The sequence below is a fragment of the Amblyomma americanum genome, chromosome 4 (assembly GCF_052857255.1).
Source record: "Amblyomma americanum isolate KBUSLIRL-KWMA chromosome 4, ASM5285725v1, whole genome shotgun sequence".
Classification (NCBI taxonomy): Eukaryota; Metazoa; Arthropoda; class Arachnida; order Ixodida; family Ixodidae; genus Amblyomma; species Amblyomma americanum.
In genome coordinates, this window is record NC_135500.1 from 170,167,013 (window position 1) to 170,189,489 (window position 22,477).

Consider the following 22,477-nt stretch of genomic DNA (forward strand, 5'->3'; position numbering starts at 1 on the left):
TGTATTGCCAGCCGCGGTGTCACTAACTTTCAATGCGTGAGGCACCAGCAGAGAAGGCTCTCCTACAAACCATAGGAAACACTGATCCCGCTGTAAAATGTCAAAGGTTGGGTGTAGAAGGGATTCTCGGTCGTTCGGTTATCTTGAAGAAGTAAGGCGAGAAGCCTTTATTGCTACCGAAGGCGCGAAGGAATATAAAAGACGTGACTATAAGCGCAGTGCAGCGCGGAAAAGCAGTTGCGCTACCATCCGCTAGATGTAGGTGTTTTCTTTTTCGTAACCATATTGGCTCACTTCCTTGAAATAGTCGTTCCGACTCAACAAGTCCCTTTCTAGCGCATTGTAGTCGTAGCTCTCGAAAGTACCTCCGGCTTCTTCGGGGATAACGTCAGCGGGGACGACACCAAGCAGCTTGTTCAATTCGTAGCCGATGAGATGAATCTGTAAAAAAATTTATCAAAATGTGAAACAAAAAATATGGTCAGACTGAGGTCAAACTGCTTCAAAGTGATGATAGAAACTTTTTTCTAATTCTGTGCTCAATCATATCGCATATCTTGTGTATCAACATAGGAGTTTTTCAAACAGTTTGCTACGGCTTTTTACGTTGTCTATGAAAGCATCCTTACTTGGTGAGCTATAAGCTGCGAGGGCAATGCCGGAGCAACAAAGGCAACTAGCTCAAGTATTGAAAAGTCATCCGACGACAACGTGATGAGTTGTTTTTTTATCACCGTTTTATCGAATGAACTAGTAATGTATTCTCCCTCACTTTGCTCCTACAACAAAACATGAATTTGGCGGAGTTTTAAGCGACGAAACGTCAACCATGCTGAAGTAACACAGGCTACAAGCGATACCGAGCCCTATCGTATCTGCTTCGCGCCCCCGTGTGCAACGTATAGGAGAGCATTGCGTTGGTGTTGGTTGGAGGCTCAAAGAAACTCACCACAATCTGATGGAACGCAAACGCGCAGTCAACACGTCACCCGGTCGGGCTATTCTGGTTCTCTGAATGAGGTCGTGCCGTTTCTGAGCGTTGTAAACAAGGCGCGCTTGGAGGTGTTTTCACATAGACATCTTTCGCGCTTCCCTCTCAAGACTCCTAATCATTGCATTCTCCTCCTGGACTCAGAAGTGCACGGCATAGCTGAGCGCGTTGCCTGAAGGTTTTATTAAAATTGTCTAATTAAATAAATTACAGAAATTTGTATAAGGAAAATAATACAATAGCTACTATCGTCGTAACGTCTAACCTTTATTCGCTGCATGCAATGATTGTCTTTCACAATGTTTTTTTAAATTTTCCTTATCGTTAGTGGGGGCACCCTGGAAGGGAAACTTCCATATGTCTCTTACTGGTCGTCCAGTGACCTTTTAACAGAGGTTTACTCCGAGTCTGGTCTTCATTCTTAACAAAAATGCATATTATAACCACGCATCACAGCCAAGACCAGTCAAGCTAATGCGAATTTATAGAGGACGGGGGGGGATTTATTTTAAACATAGAAATCGGCTACATGCCACGTACCTGTGCAAAAGCACGCACTTCAAGTAAAAATAAGTGCGAAGCCTAATACAGGATACAGACCTCATCGGCAGAAATCTTCCTGGCCAGAGTAAAACCTACACAAATAGGAGCGACTCTGTATACGCCTCTCCTGTCCTCCTAACTTCGCTAAGCCCTATCACATCCCATTTAATTCCCGCTAGTTCCTCGAACAGCACTGCTAGGCTAGCCTCACTAGCTAAAGTTCTAGCGTTAAACGTTGCCAGGTTCAGATTCTAATAGCGGCCTGTCCGGAGCCAGAGATTCTTAGCACCCTCCGCTGCGTCACAGGTCTGACCGCCGCCGTGGTCAGTTGCTCTGCAGCCGCTGGGGACTGAGGGCCGAGGGTTAATTGGTTTGATCATAGAAGGTTGTGGCCATGTACTACACCAGGGTGGCCAAATCCTGTTCTGGTGAGAGAGTGCGTTGTCGGTTCTGGTCACCGAAATAAGGCCGCACTCCAGGCCTGGTTATGCAATTCCATCGACACGCGGTTTTTTTTTTTGTTTTTTTTTAACCCGGTGGAGAATTGCGCGGCACCAGGATTTGAACCCCGGTCCTCTTGCACGCGAGGCGGATGTTCTACCTCTACGCCATCGCCGTCTCCGTATACGCAATGCCTTATGACCTCGACTGTACCAGAAGCTTGGAAGAATGCAAACATTATCTTAATTCATAAGAAGGGAGACGCCAAGGACTTGAAAAATTACAGGCCGATCAGCTTACTATCCGTTGCCTACAAAGTGTTTACTAAGGTAATCGCTAATAGAGTCAGGGCAACGTTAGACTTTAATCAACCAAATGATCAGGCAGGCTTTCGTAAAGGATATTCCACAATAGATCATATTCACACTATCAATCAGGTGATAGAGAAATGCGCAGAATATAACCAACCTCTATATATAGCTTTCATTGATTACGAGAAAGCATTCGACTCAGTGGAAACCTCAGCAGTCATACAGGCATTGCGTAATCAGGGGGTAGAAGAGCCTTATGTCAAAATACTGGAAGTTATATATAGCAACTGCACAGCTACTATAGTCCTCCATAAAGTCAGCAATAAAATTCCAATAAGGAAGGGCGTCAGGCAAGGAGACACGATCTCGCCAATGCTGTTCACCGCATGTTTGCAGGAGGTATTTCGAGGCCTGAATTGGGAACAGTTGGGAATAAGAATAAATGGAAAATACCTAAATAATCTGAGATTTGCTGATGACATTGCCTTGCTGAGTCACTCAGGAGGTGAACTGCAAATCATGATCAACGAGTTAGACAGGCAGAGCAGAACGATGGGTCTAAAAATTAACATGCAGAAAACCAAGGTAATGTTCAACAGCCTAGCAAGGGAACAACAGTTCACAATTGGCAGCGAGAGCCTGGAAATTGTGCCGGAATACGTCTACTTAGGGCAGGTAGTGACAGCTGATCCGGATCATGAGAGGGAGATAACTAGAAGGATAAGAATGGGGTGGAGCGCATATGGCAAATTCTCGCAGATCATGAGTGGCAGTTTACCAATTTCCCTCAAGAGGAAAGTGTACAACAGCATAATCTTACCGGTACTCACCTACGGGGCAGAAACGTGGAGGCTAACGAAAAGAGTTCAGCTTAAGTTAAGGACAACGCAGCGAGCCATGGAAAGAAAAATGATAGGTGTAACGTTAAGAGATCGGAAGCGGGCAGAGTGGGTGAGGGAACAAACACGGGTTAATGACATCCTAGTCGAAATCAAGAGAAAGAAATGGGCTTGGGCAGGGCATGTAATGCGAAGGCAAGATAACCGCTGGTCTTTAAGGGTAACGGAGTGGGTTCCAAGAGAAAGTAAGCGTAGCAGGGGGCGGCAGAAGGTTAGATGGGCGGAGGAGATTAAGAAGTTTGCAGGCAAAGGGTGGATGCAGCTGGCAAAGGATAGGGTTAATTGGAGAGACATGGGAGAGGCCTTTGCCCTGCAGTGGGCGTAGTAAGGCTGATGATGATGATGAATAGGAGCGACTCTACCCAAAGTCTTTAAGGTAGAAAACGCCTCCGCTTCAAGACGGGTCAGACCTGTTCTTCATAGCTGACCTTAACGGTCACTTGCAGCCGCTTTTAAGCGCGGTGGTCCGTTGTGTTATTCGGCCTATTAGATACGTCTAGCTTCTACGCTGTCGGCAGCGCTTCTAGCGACATGCTGATGGCCTCGTGCATAGTCTCAATGTGCTGTTGTTCGAAGAAAAGACTCTTCGGTGGTTTAATTTCAGTATCCTGATGTTGTCAAAATCTATTGGATAACTACGCACCATTTTTTATTATTTTCACCAAAAACTTTGCAGAGACACGCAATACATCCCCTATGCTCCTTGGTTTCGGTAACTGTTGGCTTCCGTCATGCATGCCATAACGAGCACCTCTTTTCCTTTATCTCATCTGCTCAATAGCTCAACGAGGGCCTCGATTCTGGCAGCCTTGATGTCATAGATAGCATAAGAGGGTTCACGCAGAGCTTCCACCCTCAGCTTTCGATCACGTTCCTACATGATACTCGCGGTAATACAGGACGTACTACGTCCGCCGCTATGAACGAGGGTGACTTTGGTGAACACCCTCAAGGTTCGGTTGCACTGCACAGAAATACCCCCAAAAGAAAAAAAAAAGATGGATACTCGTCGCCGTAGCTCAGCTGGTAGGCCACCGAACGCGAAATTTGGAGGTCGTGTTCTCGGATCCCACCTGCGGCATGTGGTTATTTTTCTTCTGCTTTCTAATCAATTATTTCTAAAAAATAATCACCCTAATATTCTCCCGGTGGGGAGAACCACACATTAAAAAAAATGCATTGTCAATGCTACTTGGTTTCGGTGACTTGGCTTGCGTCATGCGCACAAATATTCGCGTTATGCTTGATTTTCTTAATTCTTATTCATGCCACGGCCGGTCTCGAAGGGAGCGCACGCTCTTTCCTAAGAACCGCGCGCTTCACTCGAGACATGCCATGGTCAGGCATGGCATGGTCAGGTGTGGCAAACAAAAGGCAAATGTAGCATGTTATCAAGCTGCATGGGAAGCTTGGTAAGAGTACTGAAAGAGCAATAGCAAACACCGGTTCTTACCCTTTCAACGAGCTTCGCGCCCATGAAAGGTCGGGTGATTGCGTAGAGCGCGTCGAACACAACTGATTCGTTAATGATGTAAATTGCTTTCACGCGCACAGGGAAGCATTTCTGAAAGAAAAGAAGAGAAAACAAAGGCATGCTAAAGATAATAGTGCACAGCATCATACTGATGCAATCATTCACTTGCTGGCAAAATTATGCAATATGATCTGATTACTAAACTGTGGCAATTATCGTACCGAATGAAAATGATAAAAAAGGCTGCCCAGTGGTTTTGTTGGAACAAAACCAACACTTTTTTTTTTTGGTAGAGAGCGTGTTGTTCTACTGATTTTTTTTTAAAATTCAGTGAGATTGGTTTTAGTTTAGTTTATGGGGTTTAACGTTCCAAAGCGAGTCAGGCTACGAGGGATGCCATAGCGGAAGGATCCGGGCAGTTTCAACCACCTGGGGTTATTTAACGTGCACAAACATCGTGGGCCTCCAGCGTTTCTTCTCCACCGAAATGCGACCTCCGCGGCCGGAATCGAACCCGTGTCTTTCTGGTCAGCAGCCAAGCACCATAGCGACTGAGTCATCAAGCGGGCTAATTCTATGAGAGTTCCTGCTAGTGTTTCTTTCACACTTTGTCAAGGAGTCATACTTTCGAAAGATTCGTCTCCTTCTCAATATAATCTGATCATAACGTCAGTCCTGACGAAAACAGCACTTTAGCAAATAAACGATGTCACAGTGGTGTTACTCAGGTTTCTGCGTTTCTATTTGACTCACGCCAAAAAAAAGACGTCGTGCTAGCTGAATCGGAGGCATCCGCGCCGGTCGCCCAGAGCCCTCAAATAAAGCGCTACCGCTGCTAGTGCAAGTAGCTTCAGCGGCGCAGTAATTTTGATTCTTTTCAAATGGGGTTTCTCGTCTTCATTAGGGAAAGCTCGTTTTAATTATCACAACCATGCTTGACAAAATGTCGTCGAGGGCGTGTTTACGCAAATAAACTGCGGCATGGGCGTGCATTTGGAAATATAATGTTGGTTCATTTTATTGGGTTTTAATGTCCCAAAGCGACTCAGGCTATGAGGGACGCTGTAGTGAAGGGCTCCGGATACTTCGACCACCTGGGGCTCCTTAACGTGCATTGGCATCGCACAGTACCCGGGCCTCGAGCGTATCGCCCCCATCGAAATGCGACCGCCGCGGCCGGGATCGAACCCGCGTCTTTCGTGTCAGCAGCCGAGCGCCGCAACCACTGAGCCACCGCGGCAGCTGGAAATATAATGGAATCCCGCTAATTAACGAACTCACTTGATTAGAACGGTCAGTTTCTTTTAACTGGTGCATTAGCATTGTCAGCACCGAATGTAATGAAAAGGATACGCATAATTTAAAAAAAAAATGGTTCCTTTCGCGTTCGAGTTATTTATAACCACCTGTATAAACCCAACGTGCTCTGTCACGGTCTAGGTCACAATGAAGCCGCGACCAATAATAATAATAATAATTGGTTTTTGGGGAAAGGAAATGGCGCAGTATCTGTCTCATATATCGTTGGACACCTGAACCGCGCCGTTAGGGAAGGGATAAGGGAGGGAGTGAAAGAAAAAAGGAAGAAATGGGTGCCGTAGTGGAGGGCTCCGGAATAATTTCGACCACCTGGGGATCTTTAACGTGCACTGACATCGCACAGCACACGGGCGCCTTAGCGTTTTTCCTCCATAAAAACGCAGCCGCCGCGGTCGGGTTCGAACCCGGGAACTCCGGATCAGTAGTCGAGCACCCTAACCACTGAGCCACCGCGGCGGGTATCCGCGACCAATCACAAAGGGCCAAAATCAAGGAAGACAAAGCGGAACGTCACGAAAAAGTACTCCACTGGGACTTATGGTTTAATAGAAAGCTTTGTATTAAACATGAGACCCCATTCAGTTATAGGCACAACGCCATCTTGAAAGAAGTTTTTTTTTTCTGTTACTGAGAAGAAAGCTAAGAATGGTGAGAAGTAAAGAAGCATACGTAGTGACCATCTGTAGAGAAGTACCACTGAATTGAAGTACGTCCGCGAACAGACATGGCGAACGTTGTAAAAAAGCGACTGCTGCTCAATCAGCTTTTCTGCTCAACATCTGGATACACGAAGAAGAAAAAAAAACAGAAGTTAGAGACTACCTTCAGTATTCTTGTCAGCTTCTTGATTTAGGTTCATTATTGCACAAACGCTCAGTTACTTGTTCCTCTAAGCCCCTTTCCTTTTTTTGCGCACCAGCGCTCTCTGGAGTACTGGCGACATGCGGGTGAGCTCACTCGAACAGTTTCAACTCCCACGCCATACGAGATTTAAAGGGTTGATGTGCAGAAGACATCAATTTTTACCTCAGTAATGTGCACAAGTTTCTTCATGAAAAATGGTGTCAGGTGTGTCAGATGTTCAAAACCGACGCCATTGTTGTCCAACACGAGCACTAAACCTTGCTTTTGAATGTCTTCGTCCAAAATCAGCCATTCAATGAGGATCAGGCAGGCTCTGACGTATTCGTTCATTGTGCAGATTGAAGAATCCCAGGGTCCTGGGCACTCAAACAAGGCACATTTCCCGAAGAGCCGGTAAGAATTACCAGAGAACTGGCCAATCCACATCAATGAGAGGACTGGCAAATCCACCTCAATGAAACAGCAAAAAAAACAAAGGTCTGTTATTCACTTAAACCGCAACGCGATACTAAACTGTTATATGACATGCTTTGCATGATAGAGTAAATCTATTCAAAGTTTAATAAAAAAACTTAATCACTAGCAGTATGTAAAATTGCTATATAGCTGCGTGCATGTTACCCAATTTCGTTCTGGAAATTTTATTTCCACACAAGTATATTCCAGCTCTGTTGAAACAGCGCTTAAAGCTGACATGCTTTTAATTCCATGCAAAACATTTAGAACATTCAGTTTGTGCTATCACGGGCACCACAATGCCTCATCGACAAAGCAATAAGTACAGAAAACGCACAGCTGTCATAAGCGCTGACATGAGAGTATCATTGTTCTGTGCTCGCACTTCGGCAACGTTAATGTTAGCTACATTATATGGGAATCAGTATATGTTCTACTTCACTGAAGTAATGGCGCATCCTTGTTCCTTGGGATGCGCGGCTCCTGATCACTTTGTCATCATCGTTTTCCTGGCCCAGACCTTCCAACTTTATTGTTATTGAAAACGCTTATTGAAAGCCTGCTACAGAAGATGAAGAGAAAGGCTGTGAGAGCTGGGGAAGATGTCCCTCGAAAAGAGGTGGCGCGACCTGTGGTGGTGCCCGACGTTCACAAATTAGCCCACAACTTGAGAAAGGTCGCCAGCAGGCATGGTGCGCCGCTTGTTTTTGCAGCCCCAGAAAAGCTCGGAAGCCTTAATTTGCTCTCGTATTGAAAGAAAACGAAAAGAAGAGAGAGGGTGTGGCTCCAAACATGGGCGATCGTTCATGAACTGCGCCGAAGGAGTTCTCTACGAAATTCCCCTCTCGTGCGGCCGCTCCTATATAGGGCAATCTGGGCGCTGCGTTAACGAGCGAATCAGGGAGCACGAAAGAAAAAAACGTTGAGCAAAGATAAAGAAGGCCCAAATATGCCTAAGCATATAAGGTCCTGCCCGTCACGCTCTTGTGAGCCATGTTTTTCCGGTGCGCGAATTCTCTCAAAAAGCAGATACAAAAGCTAGGGAATTAATCGAAGCTTTTTTTATTGCAAATAAAGGAAGCATGTGCGTCAAGGACACGTCAATATCTTTGTATAAGGCTGAGAACAATTTTTTCACACGTTCGCTATCATATCAACTTTGAAGATGCTGTTCTGGACACAAGCGCTGGCAGACGACGGACGAAGGGAGGGCGAGACACACAGTGCGCTGAACCAGCAACTTTATTATCAAAGGAGGGCGATCCGCACATTTTTATACAGTGACCCAAGATTAGCCAGTGGTTAGAGGGCGCATGCCTTGCGTGTAAGACGGTATATATTTGTGCGTGTTGCCTTCGAATAATTCAGTTGTGAGTGGCACTCCCTCCCGTCTTTCTGCCTTGTGTTGTGTCTTTTATCGCGCCTGTAACCAAAGATGAGCAAACTTAGTATGAACCCCGTGATTGCAGTCCCTATTTCAGGATACCATTGATCGAAGCTCCTACGGCGGCCTCGCTTACGGGCGTTTCTGGCGCTCAGAGCCAGCGTTGAGCAGCGCGGCCAGGGGTTGAGGAAGAGATGACGGATAAGGTCTTGTTTTCTTGCAGTTTCATAGCATGTGGCAGAGATCTGAAATTTCTCCACAGTGCTGGTTAAGTTCTGGGTACCAGGTACGTAGTGATGCAGCGATGTGAAAGATTTTGGTTTGTATGCTGCTTAATGTTATTTGTTCGTCCTTGCTAATTCTCTCGAGGATTTGGAAAATTCTGATTATTATAGCATGTAGTTCTGTTGGATTTCAGCAAATGTGTAGAGTGGCACGTCATAGCTGTGATCGTTCAGGCGCGGTTCCCGGGGTAGCAATTCGCGAGCGAGGACAAGTCTGTTGCACCGCGCAGCTTGGAGTCCCGGGAACCATATTATGCGTGTTCTTTCGAAGTTTGTATCGCCGAGTATCCGGGTGGCCTGCTCAAAGACCCCGGCCTTTGATGTAGTTTCTACATGCGGTTTGAGAGTCTGAGATCATTACTGCCATAGGACACGCGTGGATGGCGAGAACTATGGCTACTTCCTCGGCAATTGCATGAGGCACCTCACGTAATTGCAACTCGCTAGTTTTGATTTGAGCGCCACCTTGTAGTGTACTCCTGAATCGGTAGCTACCGCAGTAAAATTGCCGTCAAATGGTTCGTTTGCGTCTTGCACATTGTTTGCTGGGGTATAATCATTCTTTTTCTAGTATATTTTGCTCTGGCTTCTTTTCTGTCCTTGTTTGATAAGTATGCATATCCTTGGGGACGGGGGGTTAACATGAATTTTCTCTCTGATGTTTGGTTGTATATCCGCTCTCTCCATCGTATCCGAGGGGAATCGTATTTCGAGATTCTCTCGAAAAGCTTCTACTCAGTTGTAGTGAATGATAGTCAGGTCACCTGACATCTGTGTGCCCTGATTAACTCCTTCACTATGTTGTGATTAGCGAGCCTCATGACCCGATCGGCTGAGGTGTACGGGAGAAGTCCCAAGGCTATCTATTGTATCCTTCACAGTTGGTGAGGAACAAGTAATGGAGAAGGAAGAAGTGAAACAGTCCGAGTGCTGAAGCGCAACCCTACGAAGAAGGCTGCCATGCTGGCTAGACCACATGGTGTCCAAGGCTCTTCCGTTGGGAACAAGTGGATTTGCCTCATTTTTATAAGTACAGCAGCAAGACTTGGTCCATTGTCGATTTTAAAAACGCTCTACACGCAGGTTTTGCAAAAGTTGATTGACCCATTCTCTGGTTATTTTTGACAAAGGAAATGTGCATGGATCTGGCTAATACTTCAGCTGTATTTCATTTATGGCGTATTCCAATCAGTCATCCCGAGCATGTTGTCATGTTCCGCGAACTGAAAACCGTGTTTTAACCGACCATTTTAATTCAGATCTTTCAGGTGGATTCAGATATATTTCATGCTTGTTCCCAGATTCAGGGTAAAGTTCCAATGTGCCGATTGTAATATGTCATTAGTTTGCCTTTCTTGGTTTTACTATATGTATTAAAGGCTGAATAGAAATCTAGCAGAAGTATCGGCCAGTATCTTGTTCTCATTCATTTGAAGTGACCGTCACGCAAGATGTTTCCAACGTTAGGTCCCAGTGGATTCACCGAAACCAACCGAAAGATAAATAGAGTAAATTGCTGGGCCAGCTGGTTCATAATGCGCAATGGTGGAACCGGCGAAACGGACACAGGACAAGAACAAGTATAGGCACACACACCACACCACTGTGTTGCGTGCGTGCCTACTTGCTCTTGTCCTGCGTCCGTTTCGCAGGTTCCACCATTGGGCAATTGAAAGATATACCACGCTCGGTATAGCAAAAACTCCCCCGAGCAGAAACAGAAAAGACAATGCCCATTGTTTTCTACTTCGATTCTGTGCTGCCGGAACCGTTCACGCGAATGGAGGAACTTTTTGCGAAAAGTGCCGAGGATAGCAGAAACTGCAAGTGCTGCTAACCAAGGACATAATTTTTTTCAATTGAGAAATGTGTAGAAAATCGCGGCAGCTTTTTATCTGCAGTCGCATGACTGCGCTTTGGGGGATACTAATTGGTAATTAGTCCCCCTTATTTTAATCTGCTCACCATTGAGCGATTTAGTGAAACAGAAACTATATGGGGAAAGAGTATTAAAGGCAACTGGCACATATAAGGATAAGCATTGAGCAGATATAACACGTACAGTCTTTCTCAAAAGTATACGGCCCAAGGGGTCTGCTTCCGAGCCCTACAGCGCGGCTCCTCTTGTATACTCAGGGAGCCTAATCTCACGAAGGCGGGAGGAAGTTGGTCCTCAGCCTTCCGAAGTTTAGGACTGTCAAATGTGCTAAAGAGCCACGCTAAACGGCTTGGAAGCGAACCCTTTGGGCTGTATATTTTTGACGAAATCTGTACGTATCTGCATCCAAGTTCTGAACTCCAGAGAAGAAACAGTTTTAATAAATGCCGCTATCCTCACACACTCGTTTAAAGAGTTATGCTTCTGGAGGAAGACGGTTACATTGTGGGAGCAATACAGGCGACCACTTTCACGAGTGAATATGTGAATATTAAGAGAAAGTAAACTAAACACTCACCTGCTCTGAAAAGCACAACGCCTCGCCCGCTTGCGTCTCGTTGTCGTGACACAGCTGCGAGCTTATTCTTTCGGCAGATGTCGTCGTAAAGCATAGCCGATGGCAAAAAGTCGTCGAAAATCTCCGGCGCCTCCTTCCTCACTTTGAAGTACTTTTGTATGTTTTCGACTGTGGCCTCAACGTTGTACTTTCGAGAGCGCAAGAACTTCAGCAGGAACGCGTCGTCCATAGGGCAGCTCAACGAACCCTCATCTGACCATAAGAAAAGGAAGAAAACGAGGTGAGAATTACAGCGGACTGATGTATCCAATGATTTGACAAACCAGGCCATACCTCCCAGCACCTGTGGGCTCATCAGCTCAATAATTAGAAAGTGAAAGGGTATGTGGTCTTCCCAACTGTTAATAAGAGGAAAACTGATTTGTAGAACAGGAGTAAGTGCGTGTTCACAATAAACAAACGGGTACCCTAATAGAAACCGCTGCGTGGGACGACAGGATAATGGGAGAACACGTGAAAAATAGACTTATAGTTTAGTTTCCACATGCCCCTATTTCAGGGCTGTAAGAACGACCATGAGCAAATAAACTAAAGCATGCATAGAGTGGCTTTTTTTTTCATAAAAACAGTGCGCTTTTCCTGGGGCCGTAACGACGGTCTAATCGTCCTCCATTACACAGCTCACGGCAAAATTTCAATAGTAAATAAAAATGCCATGCTAGGGGCTCTGTTCGGTGTTAGTAGCTTGCTGTGTATAACAACGACAATGAACGAGGTAGCGTGCACAGTATGCGCTTGCATTCATTTAGTGGTTAGAATTGTCAGGCATTCCATCACCCGCAGCCATTTTTCCATGGCTACTAGGGCTAAAATAAGTAAACATTCTGCGCCAGTTCTACATCATGTCTTTTTTCTCTGTCGCAAAGAGCGAGACACAAGCATTGAAATCATTTGAAATGTATTAATTATATTATTAACAATGAAGCTTTCCTAATGCAATGGCAGACGCAAAATATTGTGCAAAGTTAAGCACCCATTCTCGGAACTAGTTGTTGTGGGAGAAATGTAAGATATTTTTATATAAGGAACTGCTTCCCATGCAGAAACAGGATTTAACGCGTTTATAATGTCGTATGCCACCTTATTAGAAGGCCGGAAGTGCATTTAGCATGCGTGTATCATAATCAATATTTATTATTCAGTTAAACATCGAAAGGTCATTACATGAAGGGGGATATAAAACACAAGAGACGGACACGCGAACGGCACACGAAGTTCGAGAGTCTTAACTCGGCAGTACAACAAATAAGGTAATAAAACGGCAACTCTAAGCATTCAATACAATCAGTGACCGCAGACAATACAGCGGTGAGAACAGAAGGATAAATAAAAACTCCATTAAATTCGCTTGAAAAGGCTAGTGTCCACAGAAGGTTTGGTTTATGTGGGTTTAACGTCCCAAAGCGACTCAAGTTGTCAGGGACGCCGTAATGACGAGCTCCGGAAATTTCGACCAGCTGGGGTTCTTTAACATGCACTGACATCGCACAATACACGGGCCTCTACAATTTCTCCGCCATCGAAATTCAACCACCGAGGCGAGCTCGCGTATTTCGGGTCAGCAGCCGAGCGTCATAACCACTTAGCCACCGGGGCGACTGCTCACGGAAGGAAGAGTGGCCTTATTTATATTTAAACACCGTTATCAGGCTGTCTGAACAGGCATTTGTGGGTGGAAAAGGTTTTGGCCCTGCTTCTCGAGTTACTAATATCATACCATTCCTAACGTCATAAAGATAACTTATCGAGGTCATCTTGAATATCCTTGCAGACCAATGCAATTTTTTGTCGTGTATTGAAAGCAATTATCAGCAAAAAAAAACATAATGTTAAGAAATTTGAGAGGGAAAGGCTTTAAGATAAACAAGGAATAATAGGGGGTGCATTTCGCTTCCTTAAAGAATGCCTGAGCTTACTTTACACTTTAGCATTTGCAGTTGTTATTTTCAACATATTCATATCTCTTTCACAAAAGGTTTCTATACAACTAATAAATAACTAGCGGATTTATATTGAAAGCTCTGGGTCTAAGGACAAAGCGACAGTGAGGTACTTTGTTTAATATTTATTTAAAATGAATAAATAGGGCATAAGTGCCTTCTCAGGAATGCAGCACAGACTGAATATCAATTTAAATTCAGATAATAGTCTCACAAGAGGAATTCCTCTGGAATCTGTGCTGGTTTACACCAATGAGATCGTTGTACCCAAAGTTATTCCTAATATTTCATCGGATAATGTTTTCCAAAATCTTACTAGCTAAAATTTTTAGAGGAATAATGCGTAAGATGGATCGCAAATGGCGACCTCCACTTTGAAACGCACAACAACAATGGTGAATTTTCAGTCTGTGGGGAGATACCCGTGAATAAGTTATTCATTAAAAAGGTTAGTCAGCACAAGACTAAAAACGTGCTTAGCAAACTTCAAGAACTGCACAGATATTTGACTAGGCCCAGGGGCTCTCGGCCTAGAAAGTTCCTTACTGACCGAGAGGACGCATTAAGCTGAGATTTCAAATGACTGCGTCTGAGATATAGAGGTACGGAGAGGCGGAAAGTATTGAGGGGAGCAATATTTGGCAAAGTGTCTTAATAGACGGTATGGCGACAATTGCTCTCCACAGGACGAGCGAGGCGATATGAACCAGAAAAAGTATTAGGCAGCATTACACGACTTCAGAGCTGTTTTTCATGGCATGTTGCAGTACATATTCAAAAGATTTGATTGGGGAGAGCTAGGCAAAAGCTTCTAGAAAGAACTTGATTAACCTCCGATTTTAGGTTAAGACTACAATGTGAGGTAGCTCAGCTGTGGAACTGCAAATAATTACTGTTGAGCTCAGCACGCAAATAACTTAAAAATGAATACGAAGGAAACTAAAGTAATGGTCAACAGTGAGGGCGTATATCTCAGTCGGCCGTGTAGTGAAGGCAGATTTGGACCATGCGAAAGAAACTACCAGCAAAATGTGATTAGATTGCAGGGCTTTTGGGTGGCCCTCGTGTTATAAACCGCCCAAAGGAAAGTATGTGGACTTTTCATCCTGCACTAATAAGGGGGTGAGACACGAAGGTTAACGAAAACGCTTCAAATCAAATTCATAACAGCGAGACGAGGTACTGGAAGTAAAGTGACAGCGGTAGGGCAAAGGAACAGAAAAATATCTGCTGGTGTTAGAGAACCTCTCGTTAATATCTTACCCGGAACAAAAAGGAGGAGCTAGTCATGGAAGGAGCATGCAATATAAAGAACAGGTAACCGATGGTCTTCAAAGGTTACTGATTGAATTCTAAGGAAACGAAAACCAGCAGGACACAAAATAAAGTCAGGTGGGTAACATACATACGAAAACTTGATGCCATCAAATCGCAGAGAGTGATGCATGATGATGATTATTATGATGATAAAGCTTCAAGAGAGCAGGACCGGAGAGTCTGAAGTCTGTGTTTTAGGTCAAAAATATAAAGCTGAGCTCTTTTTTCCAGTTGCTAACTTGTCCAGAAATTTTATTCAAGTGTCGGGCTACACTATCTCCGGCGACCATACACTTTCAATGCACCTATTCAGCATGCAGAGCTTTCAAGGCCATAGCTGCAGATATGCGAGCGCGGTTGTTAGCTTATAATTCCACGAAAGGCCGAAATCAAAGGCCCCATGTCAGGGCCTTGCAAAAAGACTTTCTTTATCCAGAAATACTTTTACGAGCACTGGATGCTTCTATTAAAAATTGGGGTGGGGTCTAATTAACAGTTCACAACGAATATTTAGAGAAGTAGCGCAGCGAACACAAAACAGCGTCAACCTTATCTTTATGCCCTAGGCTGAATGGGACTTTTTTTCTAAATATGCCGGAAATCTATCTTTAGTTTATTACATAATAGTATGTAAAAACGTGAAAACTAAAGCATAGAATACATGTTTAAAGGCATACCTAAATTTATAGTCAGAAGTAAATTAAATGCAAAATACAAACCGGACATTAGACTTCTTAGTTGCTTTAAAGACTCCTGTATGAGTTCAGTTGTTTCTTCAGATTTTTCGGCTCCTTCTTTCTCCATGTCCTCTATAGCCTTTCTCCGTGTCCTTGAAAGCCGAACTAGCTGTAAAAGAATCATGAACTTGCAGTTATTGTATTATTGTTCCCGTCTTCATTATGAAAAGTCCATATGCTGTGTTTTTGCTTTTAACTGTGCGAAGTAAATGTGAGGCAGTGTAGGAAAATGTTGTGGGCCGCTAATCTTGCAGGTGCAACAAAATGCATGTTCAACAAGGGGCGGATAACACTCCGCTCACATTGATTAAGCACTCGGTTATCCTATTGGTCTACCAGGAATCGAAGGGAGCACCAGTCCCTTAGCCTTGAGCATATCCTTTTTCCTGTGCGTCCATTGCAGGACGAAGGTCTCTTCCACTGCCTCCAGTTTTACCTGTCGTACCAGCAGTATTCTGGTACTAGCAGGCGTGTCGTACGTAAACAAAGCGCACAAGCAAGATAAATAAAATAAAACATTATCCGCAAACCCAAAAAGCAAAGCAATATTGTGGCATTAATCCAGTACGCGAAAAACCAGAAAGAAAAAGAAACGAGAAGTGTTCAGTGCACCTACATAACCATAAAAAACATCCTCAAAAGACACAGTTCATCTGATGCCGATGCTCAGTCTTGTTCGGGCGTCGATCCGCTTCCCGTTCGGCAGATTCTACTCAGCAGCGACGATCCCTTTCGCGATGCGGAGCGGGCGGCGGCGACAGCTGCTTATTCCGCCATAGCCACGGTGTTGCCATAGCACTATCGGAAGTGCAGCTGGAGCACCCTCCGCTCTTGTTTTTTTTTTGTGTGTGGCACGGCTGTGACGTCATCCTGCGCATGGTGCCATCACTTGCTCCTTTTAGCTCTAACTCATTCCGCGCGATGACTCTAGCGTCGCGCCAACTCTGGCTTTTGGGCTTTAAGCTTTGAAATTAAATGCCCAAAGTAGACGGTATTTCGTTCAGTTACCAATGCTTTAAAGGGTGATCAAAATTAAGCTTTACAGATTTCTTTAAAAAAAAGAAACTAAGTGGTATTCTGTAGTCTTTATCAATGGGCCAATAAGAAAAGCAGTAGAAAAAACGACCACATGCCGCCGGTGGGATCCGAGCCCACTACCTCCGAATTTCGCGTCCTTGCTCTACCAACTGAACTACGGCGACAGATTTTGTTAATCTCCGATTGATAAAAACTACAAAATAAAAACGATATCCCCTATGCTCCTTGGTTTCGGTGACTGTTGGCTTCCGTCATTTAAGACATAGCGAGCACCTCTTTCCATTCCCTTGTCTCCCGAATACTTTGCGCAAGTTTTTAGAAGACTATCAGAGTTGACCGGCAGCAATCTTCTGAGACTGAATATCTTCAAGAACAAATTAAAACATAAAACTCGGAATTCTCAAGACAAAAAATTATTGATTGTTTACCTCCCAAAAGTTACGACACGTGTTCAGATTTGACGGAAAGACTTTATTGAAGTGTTGCTTTAGTGGCAAAATTACAATTTGTCGACTCGCATCCAAACTGGGAAGTGTAACTAGAAACACACAGAAATTTTACAAGACATGGCCGAAATGCTGCCCCTTCGCTGCGTTACACATCAAGTATCGCTCGCGCATAGAATCATTTACCCGCCTCAACACTGCAGTCTCAACCGCAGATCATGCTCTGATGACCCTCGTCTTAAGGTGTTCTTCATCGGCAGGCTCACCAATGAAAACCTCGTTTTTTTATGCACCTCCCAAGGAAGAAGTCTAAGAGGGTAAAGTCTGGAGACCATGGGGGCGATGTGACGGGACCTTTAATTTCTAACCATTGCAGTGGAAACTTCACAGCACGTTCAAAAGAATGCGCTGGCGCTCCATCGTGCTGGTACCATACTTCCTTGAGCACTTTGAGAGGCAGATCTGAAATGAAATCTTCCACTTCACCTCCCACAATTTCTTCGCAGTACTTTCTCCCAGTCAATGAGTCTTCATAAAAGAAGGGCACGCGAATCTGTCGTTGAAAATGCCACACCAAACGTTCCCTGCCGACCTTTGTTGGTGTTTGTGCGCTTCAAGGCTGTGAGGGCTCACATCAGCCCAGTAATGGGCATTGTGCAGGTTCACAGACGAATTGCGACACAACTGTGCTTCAGCCATTCAGATAACCCTCTGTAAAAGGCCAGAACTTCTGTCCAACTGAATTAGGACCCAGAAATCCTGCCTACGTTCGAAGTCTGTCGCACTCAGCTGCTGGTGCAGAATTGCATGAAAACGATGCGCAGTGCTTGACAAGGACTCTGCACACTGACGTCATGCTTGCACCGGCACACTGGGCTGTTTCTGGAATGCTTACTTCTGGCTTCGCTCTTAGGAACGCGACCACGCCGATTTCAAACTATTCGTCCGGAACATACGCCTTAGGCCTCTGCGCCGCCAGGGGCTTGTTCTTCTCCATGGTTACATATATATGTGACAACCACGTCCAGTTTTACTCCTGTGGATACGCTTCATTCCGCGTCGCCTCTCCGAGGCCGATGCTGCCACAGGCCACAAACTAGAATGGCGTGAGCCTCTCTTATTGCCGCTTCCACAAACGACCAAGGCCCAGAAGCCGTCTTTAAGTCGTATTGCAAGCGCAAGGCCAGCCCAATTGTTCTCCCACGCGGCGAAAATCCGCGAAGCCGCGGAGCAAATCGAAACTGGCAGCGATACCACAGGCCCGCCCGCACGGGCCTCAGGTGACATCAGCAATGTGATGCAAAGCGTAGGGCGGAACGATTGACGTCAGAGGCGCTCATTCCCGCTGAGTTACGGTGTGAAGCCACCCACCAGGGTGACTTTTTCTCGCCTAGTAACGCGGGTTAAAAACTTCTTCATGAAAGTTTTTTCTTTGCTAGACTTTCCAGGACGATCTCCAATTCTGCTAATAAAATATATCTCCTAAAACAAAAATGAGAAAAGTTATTTAACATATAAAGTTAATTAGAGAAGTAATCAAATCATTCTGCCTCTTATCTGATGCCCCCGAAGCAAGTTATGTTTTTTCATAAATTTTGGACCTTCTATAAAAAACGTCCGGTATAGTGTTCAAAGCTTATGCTGTTCTTAAATAGCGATGTCAGCCGAAAAAATTATTCCTGCACTTAGGTCATCATTTCAATTTCAGAGTGCTAGACGAAGTTCGATATCCCGGAGCATAAGTCTTTGTCTGGCAGGTGGTTCCGGTTCCGTAGACTGTATTGCGAAATACCTGAGGAACAATTCATGCTCCTATTCCTACAGCGAATGGCCTAGCACAAGGCCATGTGCTAACACAAAACTGATTCCAACCTGAAACGGTGGTGTAGGAAACATGACCGTTGCCTACATGGGTTTTAACATCGTTACGCGCGGAGCATATTGTTATCGCGTACTCTGGTCGATTTTTTTAATCTTCCATCTTTTCTTGGAAGTCAGCAAGTTATGTAGAAGGTCCTGAATGCTGATATTCTTTAGCTTTCCTTTTAATGCGCCTTCCAAGCCTCTGGGTATTTCTATGCCAGCATTTTCAATAAAGAGCAAGTGCCAGTGCTTGTTAATTAGCTCGCCATCTCCGTTGCACGCGCACTTCTCTTCAAGCTTGAACCTGGAAGTGCGTTGGTTTCTGCTAGTTTTGAGGAGTGAACATAGCGATGCCAGAAGCATCTTGTGCGCATGATCAGGGAGATAAGATTCTTTCTTCTGTGATAATTTCATCGGAGGTGGTAAAGCGTATATTTACACTGTTGTCTTCTACGCATCTTTTGTTGCGTCGGGGATGACCCCGAAATCGGTAGTAGCCTGCATTAAAAAATGAAGAGGAAAAACTTTCTTGGTTTCCGGGTTATCTTCGAATCAGAGCAAATAAGCGCATTCTTTCTCATTTGTTTGTTTTAAGTGCGAAACTGCTACTTCGAGCGGTCCCAACCAATAATCTTGTGTGAATCCTCGGAGTAACTCGGGAAAGCTCGGGTTTGTTCGGAGGAGCATCGCGCAAGCTGACCTCAGGGCTGACCCGCCGCGGTGGCTCAGTGGTTAGCGTTCGGCTACTGATCCGGAGTTCCCGGGTTCGAACCCAACCGCGGCGGCTGCGTTTTTATGAAGGCGAAACGCTAAGTCGTCGGTGTTCTGTGCGATGTCAGTGCACGTTAAAGATCCCCAGATGGTCGAAATTATTCCGGAGCTTTCCACTACGCACCTCTTTCTTCCTATCTTCTTTCACTCCCTCCTTTACCCTTCCCTTACGGCGCGGTTCAGGTGTCCGCCGATATATGAGACAGATACTGCGCCATTTCCTTTCTCCAAAAACCAATTATTATTATTATTATTATTATTATTATTATTATTATTATTATTATTATTATTATTATTATTATTATTATTATTATTATTATTATTATTATTATTACTACTACTACTACTACTGAGGGCTGACCTTGGCCAAACCTAGCAAAGCAACAGCCCATGCAGGAATAAATTCATTATTTCCCGCGACTGGGCTTCCACCGGCGGTGGCGCGAGCAGATCAGCTTCAAAGCTCGATCAAAGCTTAACCTGAACCCATTATCGCCGCCAGACGTGCCAACGACCCAGAAGAGCAAAACCATGAGCCAACCAGGATTTGCATGTATGCACAACGAACAAGGATGGCGGCAGCCGACTTAACCGCAAGCAGATCCGTGTAAAGAGAACTTCGTCGTTGTCAACGTCCATCTTCTCCTCGTGGCATAGGTTGTTTTATCGTCGTCTGCCCGTTGCATGATCCCCGGCGACAGGAGTGCCGCCCCAGCGTTAGGTTGACATCGTTTGAGAGACGTGGTAGGGTTTAAAGCGACCAACATGGACAATGTCAGAGGCTGGGCGAGTACACGATAATTAGCACAAAAGGGGAGCTACTTCATAACTGTCCTCGGTCACTGGACGCGTCACACGGCAACGACCACTATATTTGAAAATAAGGTTCTCGGAGGAGGTGCCTTAAGATTTATACAGGCAACCTGTGAGTGCCGTAGAGTGCGCGCAGTTATATTCGACAATTAGTAAAGTTTAGTTTTTTTTTTAATTTTGCGAAATCGGTGCACAGGCAGTGTTTCTGTCAACTTTGGAGGTTTTTATCTAGAAGAAGAACTAAATTAACTAAACCACAAATATTTAACAATGAGTTATACACCAACATACCTACTAACCAGTATAAAATTCACTGAAACACGTTTTACGGGTAAAGACATATTATTGAGCAAAATTAAAAAAGACACTGCTTTAGACTGCTATTAAGGTTCCCTGGAAAGGCCTAGTAGTTTTTGTAGTCAGTCAACATACGTTCCGTGCACGAAATACGGTGGCCCGGATGATTTTTACACCACCCTGCCAATTTTTAAAGAAAACAGATATAAAGGACAGGCACGCAAAATCCGCGGGCATGTAGCTTAGTTCTAATGGACTCTTAAGACAATTCTGGCGGGATTGCGTTATCGAGATATGCTTAGTTTTCATATGAGTGCGCAAAGAAGCGCCACTAATGTCTAAAATGAAAATTGGTTTTGAGGGAAAGGAAATGGCACAGTATCTGGCTCACATATCGGCGGACACCTGAATCGCGCCGTAAGGGTAGGTATAAAGGAGGGAGTAAAAGAAAGGAATAAAGGGATGCCGTATTGGAGAACTCCGGAATAATTCCGACCACCTGGGATTTGTAACGTGCACTGACATCGCACAGCACACGGGCGCCTATGTATTTTGCCTCCATCGAAACGCTGCCGCCGCGGTCGCGTTCGAACCCGGGTACTCCGGATCAGTAGCCAAGCGCCATAGTGGTGGCTTAAATTGTCACCATGGCTTCAGCTGAGCCGACAGTGCAAATGTTTTGATTTTGTAAACACTGGCGTTCATTAGACTTATTTCGTGTACAAAAGCATACAGCAGTTGGGCGGGATCACAGACTATCAAATTGCCCCTTCGCAATATTAAACCCCGTTATATCAGGGACTGACATGAACAGTTTCGTGAAAGTTGGAAAAGGTGCAGCCATTTACTAAAAATTCATGGCAAATGCTCGAAACATCCGGAGCCACTCTAACAAGCAGGCTGTTATTGATAAACAAAGCCGAATAAAAACAAAAGCAGTAACTCGCATTTCAAGACAATGGGTGAAATAGATTCGATTCTCACTCTGTTTTGTCGATGTCGTTACTCAGTAGGTCGCCAAGGAATAGTGTCCACTTGGGCTCTGTTTAGAAAGAGGCCGCTGAGGCTCCCTTCAATGACGCTGCTGCGAAGCGGAAGTAGTTAGACTAAATACCCAGTTTTCATGCATCGCCTACTTTGCGACCCCGTGCGGACGGCCTTGAACGGCAGCGCTTCCTGTGTTCCGCCGTCAGGAGCGGGCAGGCAAACAATAAGTCTTCTTTTGTTTTATTTTGTTTTTGCAGTACTCGCTTCATAGAGCAGCGTTCGTGTTCCTAGAGACGCAATAGGGTTTCACGTGATTGAATATGCAGGGTGTAGAGTCTCCCGCGTGGCGAAGCCGTGTTCGCACGCGTGCTGTGGAGGCGCGAGTCCGTCACCTACGCGTTGTCGCTGTGTTTGACCATGTGACCTAGCGAACATGGGGTGTTGACTGTAATAAGGCTGTGCTTTTCCTGGCTTCCGGAGTACGCGGGTTAATGACCCCGAAAGTTTGTCAGAGAGGCATTTTGGTATCGCTGCAATTTTTTGGCTGTTTCACATATCATGAGAAAATTTCGTGTGAACGGATATCATTGGAAAACCGTTCTTCTTATCCTGTGACTACGCCGCGATACACTACAGCCTTACAGTAAAAAAAAAAGATGTCGGAAGTTTGCGAGGGGAAGCAAAAGCACTACAAATTCTAAGAAAAACTGAATGCACCAGCTCTAAACCTACTTTTATAAGTATACTTTTAAAGGCAGAGATCAGGTGGAAATTATCCCAAATAG

General features: G+C 44.9%; 1 protein-coding gene across 2 annotated transcripts; it reads right to left on the reverse strand.

Annotated features, from left to right (window-relative positions):
- Positions 1 to 138: 138 nt before the first annotated feature.
- LOC144128644 (alpha-tocopherol transfer protein-like) lies at positions 139 to 21,748 on the reverse strand. Of its 2 annotated transcripts, XM_077662193.1 has the most exons (6): positions 21,690 to 21,748; positions 15,460 to 15,586; positions 11,424 to 11,675; positions 7,006 to 7,199; positions 4,639 to 4,749; positions 139 to 441 (listed from the first exon to the last, which is right to left on the reverse strand). In XM_077662193.1, the coding sequence occupies exons 2-6, from the start codon at positions 15,542 to 15,544 to the stop codon at positions 253 to 255; spliced, it is 831 nt and encodes a 276-aa protein (XP_077518319.1). In that variant the 5' UTR covers positions 15,545 to 15,586; positions 21,690 to 21,748; the 3' UTR covers positions 139 to 252. The 2 variants fall into 2 exon arrangements, with proteins under 2 accessions (XP_077518319.1, XP_077518320.1); XM_077662194.1 differs by lacking the exon at positions 15,460 to 15,586.
- Positions 21,749 to 22,477: the final 729 nt, after the last annotated feature.